Consider the following 13,319-nt stretch of genomic DNA (forward strand, 5'->3'; position numbering starts at 1 on the left):
TGCAAGCCTGGAAAGATATGGAATTATGCAATCATATTTTTAATCAGCTCCTTGGCAGTTTGCTCAGAATGACAAAGTCTGTCGTGCACAAGTGAATATTGCATATCCACATTGCATATTTGAAAAAAAAATTAATAACAACAACTTTTTTACAGGACCTAATATATCTTCTTTTGGCTTATAAGCACAGAGGTAAATTTTGTGCAAATTGTAGACCACATGTTATCCTCCATAACCTGGCTTTAAGCTTATCAAATATTTCCAAATCACATTGCTAAATGTACATACTTTTCATAATTTCTGCAATGTCTTCATGACACATGATGTCATTTGCTTTCCAGCCTGCTTTGCAAATACCCACGATGGCTTGATTTGGCTTGATTCAGCTCGATTCAGGAAGCTTTAGAGCAAAAACATCCTAATCTTGAGCTCTCCCAAACTTCCACAGTTGAACCAATCTCCCCCCCAAAACTTTTAAGTATGTTGAGAAATAGCCAGTTGTGGGTTGTAATGAGGCATAACATGGATCAAATCACACTGCTGCAGCCTCTAGGTGCATGCAGCCATCTTTTGATTTTTTCAGAAGAACTCCAGGTGATGAAGAATTATAAAAGATATCTAGAAAAGTAATAAATAAGTAAAGAATGAATCTGACCGAGATACATAGGAGCTTCTATTAAGGGTTACTTTGTGCCATAGTGTAGTTATAGTGACAAGTGTATTTATTATTTGGTTGGCTGGAAGCTTGCTCAAGATTCCTCCTTGCCAAGGAGTGGTCAGGGGAACATTTACAGAGATCCTGCAAGGACTTTTCCAAGTACCCATCAAACAAAGTTGCTCTCATCTGTTTGAATGTATAAATCTTAGGGAATGCCTTTGGCACAGTTCACCAGGAACAGTTTGAGCCTATTAGTCCATGGAGACGTAGATCCATATCTGTTGTAGTTGGTTAAGGCTTCCTGGGAGGTAATACTTCTTTACAAGAGGGGATGGATCTGCTTGTCTTGTGGAGGGAATAATCTGCCCTCTTAGACCGCCTTGCTGGACCCAATGAAATTGGGCAATTTTTGTCCAATCTCTAACTACTCACTTTCTATGGAAGGTTGCCTTGCAACTTTTGAGGGAGCAGATTATTTTCAGTCAGATTCAGAGCTGATTGTAGCACTGAGATGGCATTAGTCAAGGTCACTGATGATCTAAGGCAGGTGTAGTATGAGTACAGGGTGGCTTGGCCCTAGTTGATCTCTCATTGGCTTTAAATACTATTAATGATGAATACCCTTCTATACCAATTGAGATAATTCGGAGTGGAGGCACAATGTTTGCTTTAAGAAATTGTGATGTGCTGCCTGTTTGTAGTATTCATTTCACTGCTAGGGTCACTGTTATGAGATGGGAAGCCTTATCATTTGCTTAAAGAAGAAATCTGGGAGAGGAGAGAGTAAAATTCAGCCTGGAACACAATAAATGATGATGATACGAACTGCAGAAGAATGATAATATAAGCAAATATCAGTTTGTCCTTTCTGCCAACAGAACTCCATTTTTCAAAAAGTTTCCATCAAAAGAAGTTGAATCCAACCTAGTATTTATTGAAATTGTTTTGATTGCTCTCTTGCAATTTCTTGATCTAGACAATTCATCTTATAATATCCTAATATAATTGTTTCTTTCCCCCTTTTTTTACCTTTAAACTGATGCTTTTATTTAACTATGTACCCTAGAGAATTCATTCAGCTAGGTGGTGACACTAATTTCTAATGTAAATGCTTGATTGTTTTTGTTTTTGTATTGGTGCCAACCTCCCAATTTGCAGAATCCCTAAAGTGTTATGCTTTTAAAAACAAAAATAAATTGATGCTATTAAAACCAGTAAAAGCTTCTGCTCTAAATAAATTAGCATTTATTTTATCTTACTTTTGGAGAATTCTCTGCTGGACTATTTATCTACCCATTATCACCTGGCTGTTTTCTCCAAAGAACATTTGGAGGCAGGGGTTATTAATATGATGTGATGGGGATGTTCTGAGGCAAAGTTACATGGGATATGTGATAGAAAGTTGTAGGAGTTTCCAATCTTTACTGAACAGAAAGCAAAAGTTAAAGGAAGGAAAAGGAGTAACTGGAAATGAACAAGATTCAAAGGCAGGTTATGAATAATTCATGGTTACTACAGATGCATGCTTCAACCAAAAATATTTAAAATTCCTGAAGCCTGATGCTGTTTACCATAATCATTTCTTCTAGTTAAGACTGTCCAGATGTCATGTTAATATGTACTTAGAAACAAAAGCATTCAAATCGGGATATCTGCTTAATAATTTGTCATTTTTTTACATAAAACATTACTTAGCACACAGGGCCAAACTGTAATGTTCTATACTTCCCTGTGTTAAATATGATCGAGAAAATCACAGAAGATACTTGTACTGTATCCACCTTCTTTTAATTGGTTTCAAACAGTTCAATAAAACTAGTAAAAGAGGATACAAAGAGCTGGTATTGACTCCTAGCGACTGTCTAGATCAGGGGTGTCAAACTCATGGCAGTATCACATGACATATTGGGACTTCCCCCCCCCCTTCGCTAAACCAGTCATGGCCAGCAGATGACGCATCCAACCCATGGGCCAGGAGTTTGACAGCCTTGGTCTAGGTTACTCCCTGCATTTTTCTTAACAAGCCTTTTTTTAAAAAAAATTGGAACCAATTTTGGGTTAGCCTTGCTTGCTTCCCAGGGTTGAAAGGAAGTAACTGGCCTAGGGTCAGCCAGCTGTTTCTAGCACTATCAACGTATTCTTTATATAGTGGTAGGATTATTTTTTTAAAAAGAACAGAAAGAACAGTGTCTAATTTGTACCAACTTTCAGTTTCAGAAGCCATTTTATTTTCATTGCTAAAATTCTGCCATGTAGCAGTTGGAATAATTAAGGCAAAGGGGATAAATGCAGAGAGTATGATGCCTAACCAATAATGCTCATCTTTGGCTTAGTTTAATATTGATATCTCATGCTGTAGAAATGAGTGGTCTTGTACTTCTTTTTCCAAATATTCAAGTTAAAAATTGTATTATTAATAAAATACAAAGAAAGAAGATGGGTAATAACATTGTAACTAATTATTTATGTAACTAACATATTGTAAATAATGTTTACAAAAATTAACAAATGCACAAAATATTAAGACAATCAAATCAATACCACATTGAGTACAGATTTAAAAATGAAGATACAATTAACTTTACATTCATTTTATTTCCCCTACTTTTTTTGCACTTGTATATCCCATGAGGAGGGCACAGTTATATGAGCAGAATGTATAGTATATGTATGTGACACCCATCCGTATAATATACTATTCATATTCCTGATGAATTCTCAGTACCTCTATGTGGCTATTAAATATCACTGGGTCCAAATAGTCCCCTGTGGTATATCTGTCAATGTCCAGAGCCACAATTACTTCATTTAACTCTATGAAACCATCCCTTCAATTCTGAAGACAGGATAACATGCTGAAAGATCAAGGAGGATAATGAAATCACTCTTTCTGTATCTTCCCTGAAGGAAATAATGTATAAGGATGATCCGGTCTTCAAGCCAGACTGGACCCCAGACTGAAATAGGCTTAGTGTAATTAATTTCATCTAAAAATCAATGATTACGATCAGCTACAGGTATACTGTAGCCTCTATGTGGCAAAGACAATACTAGAATGGATGACAAAAAATATGCTACAGCCAATGTTCCTTCAGAACAGTACAGTTAGATCTGAATAGAAACAGCCACATAAAGGAGGAACAGGCAATACTCTAACACACATTTGGAGAAATACAAAGTAATAGCTAATGAAGTTGGGTTGTGGAAATTATCCCAGAATGGAAAATATTAAGAAGGGGGGAAAACCCAAAGGAACAAAAATTAAAATGCCTCAGGAATTAACTGCAAATTAAAACACCTGCAGCACAACCTAGTTAAAACCATTAGGAAAAAAAAATCAATGCAAAATAGCTATTTGTAAGCTATAAACCTCTAAGAAATGACTCAGTATGGTTATGTTCAGCAGATACATTAGTAGGACCCAGAGGAAACACATGGTAGAAAGCCTTCAAAATAAGCAAAGGATTAAAATAGAGTACTTTTTAACAAGTAGAGAACAAACCTGAATAGCTTAGTACTACTAAAATGGGCGGGGAGACTACAGGAAAAAGCAACACATGTTTAATGATAGATACAAAAAGAAGTTTTCTTGAATAGTCTAATTTATAAATTCATAAGATGCAATTCAAAAAGTGACCATTAAAATAAATGTTTGCCTGTTGATGCCCACTTGTGAGAATATCCATTCTACTCCTCCTTTCTTACAACGTAAGGAGAAGATAGAGAATGATTTTTTTTTAGAAAATGTAGGCAAACATAACATCTAGGACTCTAAATTTAACATTGCCCCTTTTTGAACCACAAAATTATAATAATTACAAACACTGCAATTTCTGGCTTCTTATATGCTGTTAATTCAGAAATGCAATACACCAAGTTGATTAGACTAAGCTTAAAGAGAAAAGACATCTCAGTCTTATCTTGAACCAATTTTGGCACTATGGCAAATAGAACATGATTGTTAGTGCAGAAAGATTATATCACAAATTAAAATCTTTGAATGGTAACAGTTGTTTTTGTGAAGGAGTCTGAAAAGTTACTACAGTTCTAAAATGACATCATTATTGACATCAAAAGTATACATAGTATTAAGTAATCACTAAGACATCAATTTACATTCATATTAAGGAAGTGAAACAAAATTACATACAGATACTTTTTGGTCTATATTTTGTACATTCAAAATGTTATAAAAACTCATGTAAATTATGATTTACTAAAAACAAAAGAAGGCTTTATTTATGCAAATATCAGTACGTTCAATTGTAATTGTTTAGAAACCAACAAAATGGGAAACATACCTTTTCTGGATCAAGAGTTGTTATGACCCATACGCAGTGTGCATTGTCTTCATATTGAACAGGATAATTGGGTGATGTGATAATACCACTCGGACCACGGAGGTTAGAACCACACGTTCTAGCTAAAATATGGAATGCATGAAGTAGAAGAGATTTCAGAGATTCTCATTTATTTAAAGAGAAAATAGCAGGACACTGAAAGTTCCCTGAAGTGGGAATAGCTATTACATTTCTGTAAAATTTATAAATATGCTATGGAACTTCCAGTTGCACTAGAACTATGGATAGCAGTCTACAAAGAATGTTTAAAAAGCTTTATTTTCATAAAGAAAGAACAGCGTTTATGTCTTTATTTTACTGAATGTGGCCAATCACAACTACATTTTTTTGCAATTGTGCTCCATTTTATGCTTTGCAATTATGCTACACTTTCTGTGCAATTATGCCACATTGTGCTAATGTAATATGTAATGAAACAATTCTAAAAAAAATTACAATCCTTTAGTATAGAATTTAATGGCTGGCAACAATGAGGTAGTGATGAGCTACAAGGCTAAATGGTCATGGTCTACTTTTGTTCTGCTCAGAAACCATCTTTTTTGGACTCCTCAGATAAGGACCAATCAGAGATCAGCTTGCCAACTTCAAATACAAAAGCCCAGCCAATCCAGTTCAGTTGTCTATAAACTATGAGAGGGACATCACAAAGATTACTTTCCTCTGAAAGTAACAGCAATAAAATATCAGAACTAGAGAAAACTCTGCTACACCTAGTGTTCCTTCAAAATAGTAAAGCTAGAAAAGAATAGAAAAAGCCATAGAAAATAAACCAAACTTATTCAGTATGAAAGCTCATCACTGCTTCATTACAATTCTCACTTAGAAATCTTGGAAACATTAAAATTAAAATAAGCAATGTACAGTATATTTCAAAAGTTTTTGTCAATGTTAATTTAGACCCCAAGCATCAAACATAAATTGAGGAACTATAGAGCCAGGGTGAAGTCTATCAAGAAACGTACTGAAGATATTACTTTTATAAATGTTCTATTACAAAGATTCTCATAATTGAGTGGTTCATCTAATTGGAATCCATTTAAACATGAAGGAATCATAATACAGATAATGAAAATCTGAGGTATTAAAATGTGAGTGGACTCAGAAATATAAATGGAACTGTATTCATATCATGAAAGTCATACATTTTTTTAACTGAAAGTAAAATAATGATATTCATAATACAACAGTATGATGAATAGTATTTATATGATACAAAATTATCGTATAAATTAATTATTTAATTATCACAATATAATTAATTATATGTTTATCATAGGAGCTAGTTGTCATGAAATGCATTCCTTATAATGATAGTAATAATGTAACACAGTAACAATGTGTTTGTGTATTTGTCTGTGTGTGTGTGTGTGTGTGTGTGTGTGACAGAGAGAAAATTATATATACTGTATATAGCTATATCCATGGCTAATGATTCATTCTTTCTGCCACTCATACTGGATTGAGAGATCACAACTCTTTATCAAAAAAAAAAAAAACATTACAACATGTGTTTTCATACATTTCTTGAAGTTTCTTAATATGCAAATAGCATCATATTTAAAGTATGCAAACTAGACATCACAAGATAGTAATATTGTTTCTATTTTGGTAATTAATAAGGTGATTTAACTCATCTGGAACAATTTATGGCAAAGGCAAATATGAGAATACATATAATTTGAGATTACAATCAATATTCTAACATTTCAATATTTTTCTACATAACCAAGCAGAATTTCAAGTAATTAGCTTAAACATTAGTAATCTTTCAGCTGTAACATTGTAATATGTAACATTGTAATACATAATCAACTACTAATATATGTAGTTGATTCTTTTTCCTTTGAACACAGCCTAAAAGGAAATCAAGATAAATATTTTATTTCTATATACTAAAATGTTTGTTAATATGAATAGTACTTTAGAATTAAATCACATTAATTGCTAAAATAGCTTGTAATTACCACATAGTACCTGTGGAGCTGCACAGATCTTTTAATAATTAATTAACTGATAATTAATTCGCTACATCGAAAATAAATATAGGGCAATGCATGTTAATTGAGTATTTATATATCATGCAAAATGTGCCAGACAAAGGGATGTAATTAATTTTTAAAAGATTAAGATTCAAAGGATAAGTAATTTTCCATAAAGGTAGGGGAGTTAGTCTTTAGAGGTTAGGCATAATCTAACATAAAGGATCAGACTTTATTCGAATACAGATTTCAGTACTTTTTTTTTTTTGCATTTTTTTTTAAAAATAAAACTTTTTCTTATCCTCGGACCCCCAAAGATTTCCTGAGTTTTCATAAGAACAATGTGCAGTATGAATAAAAATGCCTATCAGGTATACAATTAATTAATGAAGATGAAGGCAGAACAGCTTGCTACCAGCTTCCATTTTGAACAATACTTACCACGGCAAATTGGCCTATGGTCACTCCAAGCAGCTAAGGTATCTGTCACCTTTTGACAAGTAATGCTTTTCGTTCCTTGGAGCACATAATTATCATCACAGGAAAAATGCACATTAGCACCAACTCTAGGGAAAGGAGAAAAAAACAATAACAACAGGCTTAAGGGTTATGGCATTATAAAACTGAAGTTATTGTATGCAGATCAAAGGTCATTCTTGAAATAGCATTTTTTTTCCTATTGTCAAAGTAAACATGTAACCAGTTTTCTTCTTCACTGCAGGAGTGGATTGCTACCGGTTCGCCCTGGTTCACCCCCAAATTGGTTCTCCGGTTGCCGCTGGCATTGCCGGCATGTTGTTTAGTAGTGCGCGCAAGTGCACAGTTCCCTGTAATGAATGCACGAAGAACAATTTCCATTAAACTGTGCATACGCGCACAGTGCACATCTGGTGCATGCACGCCCGAAGCGAGCATGAAGCGAACCGGTAGTAAACCTGGGAGCAACCCACCTTTCCTTCACTGGATATATGGATGTGTGGTAGGAGAGTTTAAGAAAAAAAAAAGAAACCTTGCTAAAAGTATAAAGCAGAAGAATTTCTTGTGGCTTACGGATAGGCAGAAAGAAAATAAAACTACAAATGAGAGTGAGAGTGAGAGTGAGAGTGAGAGTGAGAGTGAGTGAGAGAGAGAGAGAGAGAGAGAGAGAGAGAGAGAGAGATCCCAAGGAAGAGAGATGGTGATATCTTGGCTTAGAGTTTGTGTCCTGGCTGCCACAAGAGGGAGACTCCACAGGCCTCTGACTGGGCCTGCAGAGGACATGTTTATAAGGCAACAAGATTGTTAAGGGGCCATTTGGCCAAAACGAACAGCCTTTGGAACATTTTTAGACTTATTGCTTACCACAAGTTTCAATGTTTTATATTATTGTGTTGTTTAACTTGATTTTTATCTTAACAACTATTATTTTTAATTAAAGTGTATATTTCCCTCTACGAGAGGGAGATATGTTGGTGTGCCTGGGCCAGGTCGGTCTGTTTACCTGGGAAAGGGATAGAAGGGCCCAATTGCCAATGGAGCAAAAAGCTAAACATGAAAGTAAACTGTTGACTATATGTTGCATTGCCAATATGACTGCAGATTTGTGAATTGTTAAATGGACCGAGCAATTTTGGCAGGCACATTTTTGATAGATGAGCTTCTCCTTGGTTTACAAAAATCTAAATAAACAAACATGCCGTATGCTTCAACCATCTTTTTTTTTTATTTCCAGATGGAAACTGTTCTAAAGGAAATATCCTCACAGCAAGAACACTGTAATCAGTCTGGTATTTATTACTGCTGTAAGTATAAGAAGTTTTAAATTTAAAGGCTATTTAATCAAATTCACCCAATTCTTAAAATCAAATCACCAGATAAAGTCCCTTCAAATCAATTCAAATGTTCAGTGGACATCTGTGCTTCTAGGGACATATTTTTTATCAAACACGACTCATTCTTCAAATCAGTTTATAGATATGAATCAATTCACAGATTTAAATCCTATTACAAGTGATTCTTATTTTAGTATTTATTGGAAGATCTGATTGGATTAATTTATTCATCTCACAGTTTTTGAAACTTGCCCCCCTGTGCAGAATCTAGGCTGAATAGAGGTAGTTCTTGACTTACAACCATTCATTTAGTGACTGTTCAAAGTTATAACTGAACTGGAAAACGTGTCTTATGACTGTTTTTCACACTTATGATCATTGCAGCATATTCCAATGATTACATGACTAAAATTAATACACTTGGCAACTGGTTTATATTTATGAAGATTGCATTGTCCTGGGGTCATGTGATCATCTTTTGTGATCTTCTGACAAGAAAATGGGGAAGCCAGATTCACTTTACAACCCTATTGCTAACTTAACAACTTCAGTGATTCACATAACTGTGGCAAGAAAGTCATAAAATGAGGCAAAGATTATTTAATGCACTTAGCAACAGAAATTTTGTGATCATAAGTCAAGGACTACCTGTATACTATATTTTTATAAGAAGAGTTAAAATACAAAAAAGACAAAGGTAAAGTATACATTTAATAGTCTATCATTATAACAATATCAGACTGAGGCAGGCCATTAAATGAATCAGGACATAAAAGTGAAGCAAGTCATAAAGTGAGACAAGACAGAAAGAAGGAATGAAAACTTGTTTTTAAGACATGTAAAAGACAGGAAATGTTAAAAACCAAACTGCAAGTTCAGCTAAAGTTAACACATATAATAATAATAATAATAATAATAATAATAATAATAATAATAATAATAATAATAATAATAATAATAATAATAATAATAAAAAATATTTATTTCTTAGCCGCACCCTCTCCCGAAGGACTCGGGGCGGCGTACAACAAACATATGAAATAAATATGTAAAGAAGACAAACATATAACAGAGACATATACCGAGACATACACAAGGAGGAGGTCGGCAGATGAGTAAAAACAATTAGAATACAGTGTTTAAAACCCCTAAATAATTAAATATAATTAAAATACCCAGTTAAAAAACCCGTCAGGAGCGATATGGTTAAATCAAAGTTAAGCCAGGCCAGCTGCTTGGAATAGGTGGGTCTTAAGCTTAATACGAAAGGAGCGGAGGTCAGAGGTATTCCTAATATCCGGAGGGAGGTCATTCCACAGGACTGGGCCCGCCACAGAGAAGGCTCTACTCCTAGGCACCGCCCCCCGACACTGTCTAGTGGACGGCACCTGGAGGAGGCCCTCTCTGTGCGAGCGGATTGGTCGCAGGGATGTATGGGGCAGAATACGATCCCGCAAGTAACTAGGTCCTGAGCCATGGAGCGCTTTAAAGATTGTTATCAAAACCTTGAAACGCACCCGATAGACCACAGGAAGCCAGTGCAGCTCGCGCAGGAACGGTGTCACATGGGAGTACCTAGTACTCCCCATAATTACCCGCGCGGCTGCATTCTGGACCAACTGTAGCCTCCGGGTGCATTTCAAGGGAAGCCCCATGTAGAGAGCGTTACAGTAGTCCAAGCGAGACGTCACCAGCGCATGAGTGACTGTGCGTAAGGCGTCCCGGTCCAGTAGGGGGTGCAATTGGCGCACCAGGCGAACCTGGTGGAACGCCCCCCTTGCCACGGCTGTCACATGGTCATCCATGGACAGCCGGGCATCCAGGAGGACGCCCAAATTGCGCGCCCGCTCCACGGGGGCAAGTTGAATGCCCCCGATGGCCAATGATGGAATTAATTGGCTGAACCGGGGAGCTGGTACCCACAGCCACTCCGTCTTGGAGGGGTTGAGCTTGAGTCGGTTGTCATCCATCCAGATCCGTATGGCTTCCACACACCGGGACATCACTTCGATGGCCTCGTTGGGGTGGTTCGGGGTGGAAAAGTACAGCTGAGTATCATCAGCGTACAGATGGTATCCCACCCCGAAACCACGGATGATCTCACCCAGCGGCTTCATATATGTGTTGAACAGGAGTGGCAAGAGGACCGATCCCTGTGGTACCCCACAAGTAAGGGGGCGTAGGGTCGACCTCTCTTCTCCTGCCAACACACGCTGCGTCCGGTCAGAAAGGTAGGAGCCGAACCACCGCAAAACGGTGCCCCGGACCCCCAAACCCTCCAGCCGGCGCAGCAGGATACCATGGTCGATGGTATCAAAAGCCGCCGAGAGGTCTAATAGGACCAGGATAGAGGAGCAACCTCTATCTCTGGCCCTCCAGAGATCATCCACCAACGCGACCAAGGCCGTCTCCGTGCTGTGACCGGGGCGGAAGCCGGACTGGCGCGGGTCTAGATAATCATCATATGAGTCAAGCGTATAGCTAACCACACAAGGTTGCTGGAAACCTAGGCAAGATATTTAGTAATAGGAACTATGAACCAATCAACGCTAGTATGTTACATTTCCGTGTTCTGCTGCTTGGAAAGATGGTTTTAATGGTGGGACAGGACCACATGGCTTGAGTCCTGAACAGAAATGTGATCACATGCTTCAATGTTGGGAAGAAGAAGAGAAGGGCCGAGGGAGGGGCTTGCTAGGGTTTTTATAACCTGTTCAGTCCCACCTCTCTGTTTCCTGTTCCTGTGTAAGAAATGTATTCTGATTGGTTGTCAGACTCACATGGGCCCATGCAGGGGCAACTCTCTAGGCTGAGTCCAGGTTTGGTTGAATTCTCAGAGTTCTCAGATGCCATGTGGTCAGTTGAGTAAAGGCTTATATTATGATGCCTTCATTCCCATCCCCCTGGAGCTGAAGGGGAGAACTCTTTTATTATGTAAAGTGGACTAGCTTGGCCACCTTAATGGCCCATTGACAAAGTGGGGATGGGCAGGAAGATGCAGGAATTTACTTTGTGTTTAAAATGTGTTTCTCCCTTTTTCACATCCAGGAAAATATAATATTCTGCCCTTTCAATATTTCCTAGGATATTTCATTTTTCTGGGAAAGGGATGGGTGATAACTTTCCACAGTAGGAAAGGGAAAGCAAAGAAAAAGGAGGCTTGCTTACACCTTTTTAATTATAAAACATAAATTGCTAAAATCACAAAAGAGAAAGACTTGAAATGATCAAAGTCTCAGTGTTAGATATTAGCATATACCGCTGTAAGTCTCCACTCAGGTCCGCCACTAGGGCGGGAACAAGGGGTTGTTCTGATTGGACGGGAGGCGTACCCGATCCCTATAAAAGGGGAGCTATTAGACACCAAGCTAAGCTGGATCACTACTACTACTAACTAAAGAGCTGTTGTTGTCACTATCGTCTGGAGTCTGTTCTCTCGTTGCCCGAATCTAACATTGGCGATGAAGGTGGGATGGAGAGACAGATAGGACGAAGAAGCTACCTCCAGAATCTACGAATCCGATCCAGCCCCGGAATTTGGCGGAACTTCCGGCAGCCATCTCAGCGCGGCAAATTCGAACACAGACAAGATGTCGATGCACACTCCACCAACTCCATACGACCCAATCGCCGAGCATTGGGAATCCTACATGCTGAGATTCGAATGTTTCCTCGAGGCAAACGATCTCACGGGAGTACCGGACTCCCGGAAAAAGAATATGTTCCTGAGCTACTGCGGTCGAGAGGTCTTCGAAACGGCCAGGGATCTCTCTGAGCCAACCCCCATCCAGGCGGTAACATGGACGGCGCTACAGCAGACGCTGCAAACGCATTACGCGCCAAAACCTTCCCGCCACGTTCGCCGCCAGGAATTCAACACGAGGAACCAGAAGACGGGAGAATCCATAAACCAGTACGTTGCAGCACTTCAAAAAGCAGCAATGCATTGCGAGTTCAGGGACCTGGATGAGCAAATCCTGGCGCGCCTCATTTGCGGGTTAAAAGACATTTCGTTACAAAAACGATTGTTGGCCAAATCCAACCTAACCCTGCAAATTGCGCTAGACGAGGCGAGAGCTTCTGAATCGGCAGACAGATCGTCCGAAACAATACAACGCGGGCACAGCGAAATCCAGACCGGAGCCAGGCAATCCAGAGTGCACTATGAGGCCACCGATCAAGAGGCCAAGGACAGCGAATTCGAAGACAGCCATCGCATGAGGAGCAGTCACACAAGACCGGTGGGAAAACCCGAATTCCATTTGCCACCATGCGCAAGCTGCGGAGGGAACCACCCCCGGTCTACCTGCCGTTTCAGAAACGTTGTTTGCTCGCATTGCGACAAACTGGGGCACATCGAACGAGTGTGCCGGAGCGAAGTCCCTGCCACACAATGGCAGCCTCCTATGTACCGCTGACAGAAGCCCAACCCAGGGGCTTGGCGAAAAAACAAAGGGCGCCCAGAGAGAGAACCAAGGGAGTCAGCGGAGAGAGAGTATCCCCAAAGAGC

At 38.6% G+C, this 13,319-nt stretch overlaps 1 protein-coding gene across 1 annotated transcript in view; it reads right to left on the reverse strand.

Annotated features, from left to right (window-relative positions):
* The window catches only part of CSMD1 (CUB and Sushi multiple domains 1), a gene marked incomplete at its 5' end in the record, with an annotated part of 1,188,747 nt that overhangs the window by 293,635 nt on the left and 881,793 nt on the right, over positions 1 to 13,319 (reverse strand). The window contains 2 exons of the mRNA XM_081942958.1: positions 4,960 to 5,081; positions 7,440 to 7,564. Of these exons, the coding sequence (XP_081799084.1) occupies positions 4,960 to 5,081; positions 7,440 to 7,564 (247 nt within the window). The remainder of the gene's footprint in view (positions 1 to 4,959; positions 5,082 to 7,439; positions 7,565 to 13,319) is intronic.

This window comes from Natrix helvetica (genome assembly GCF_964273705.1).
Source record: "Natrix helvetica genome assembly, chromosome: 2".
NCBI lineage: Eukaryota > Metazoa > Chordata > Lepidosauria > Squamata > Natricidae > Natrix > Natrix helvetica.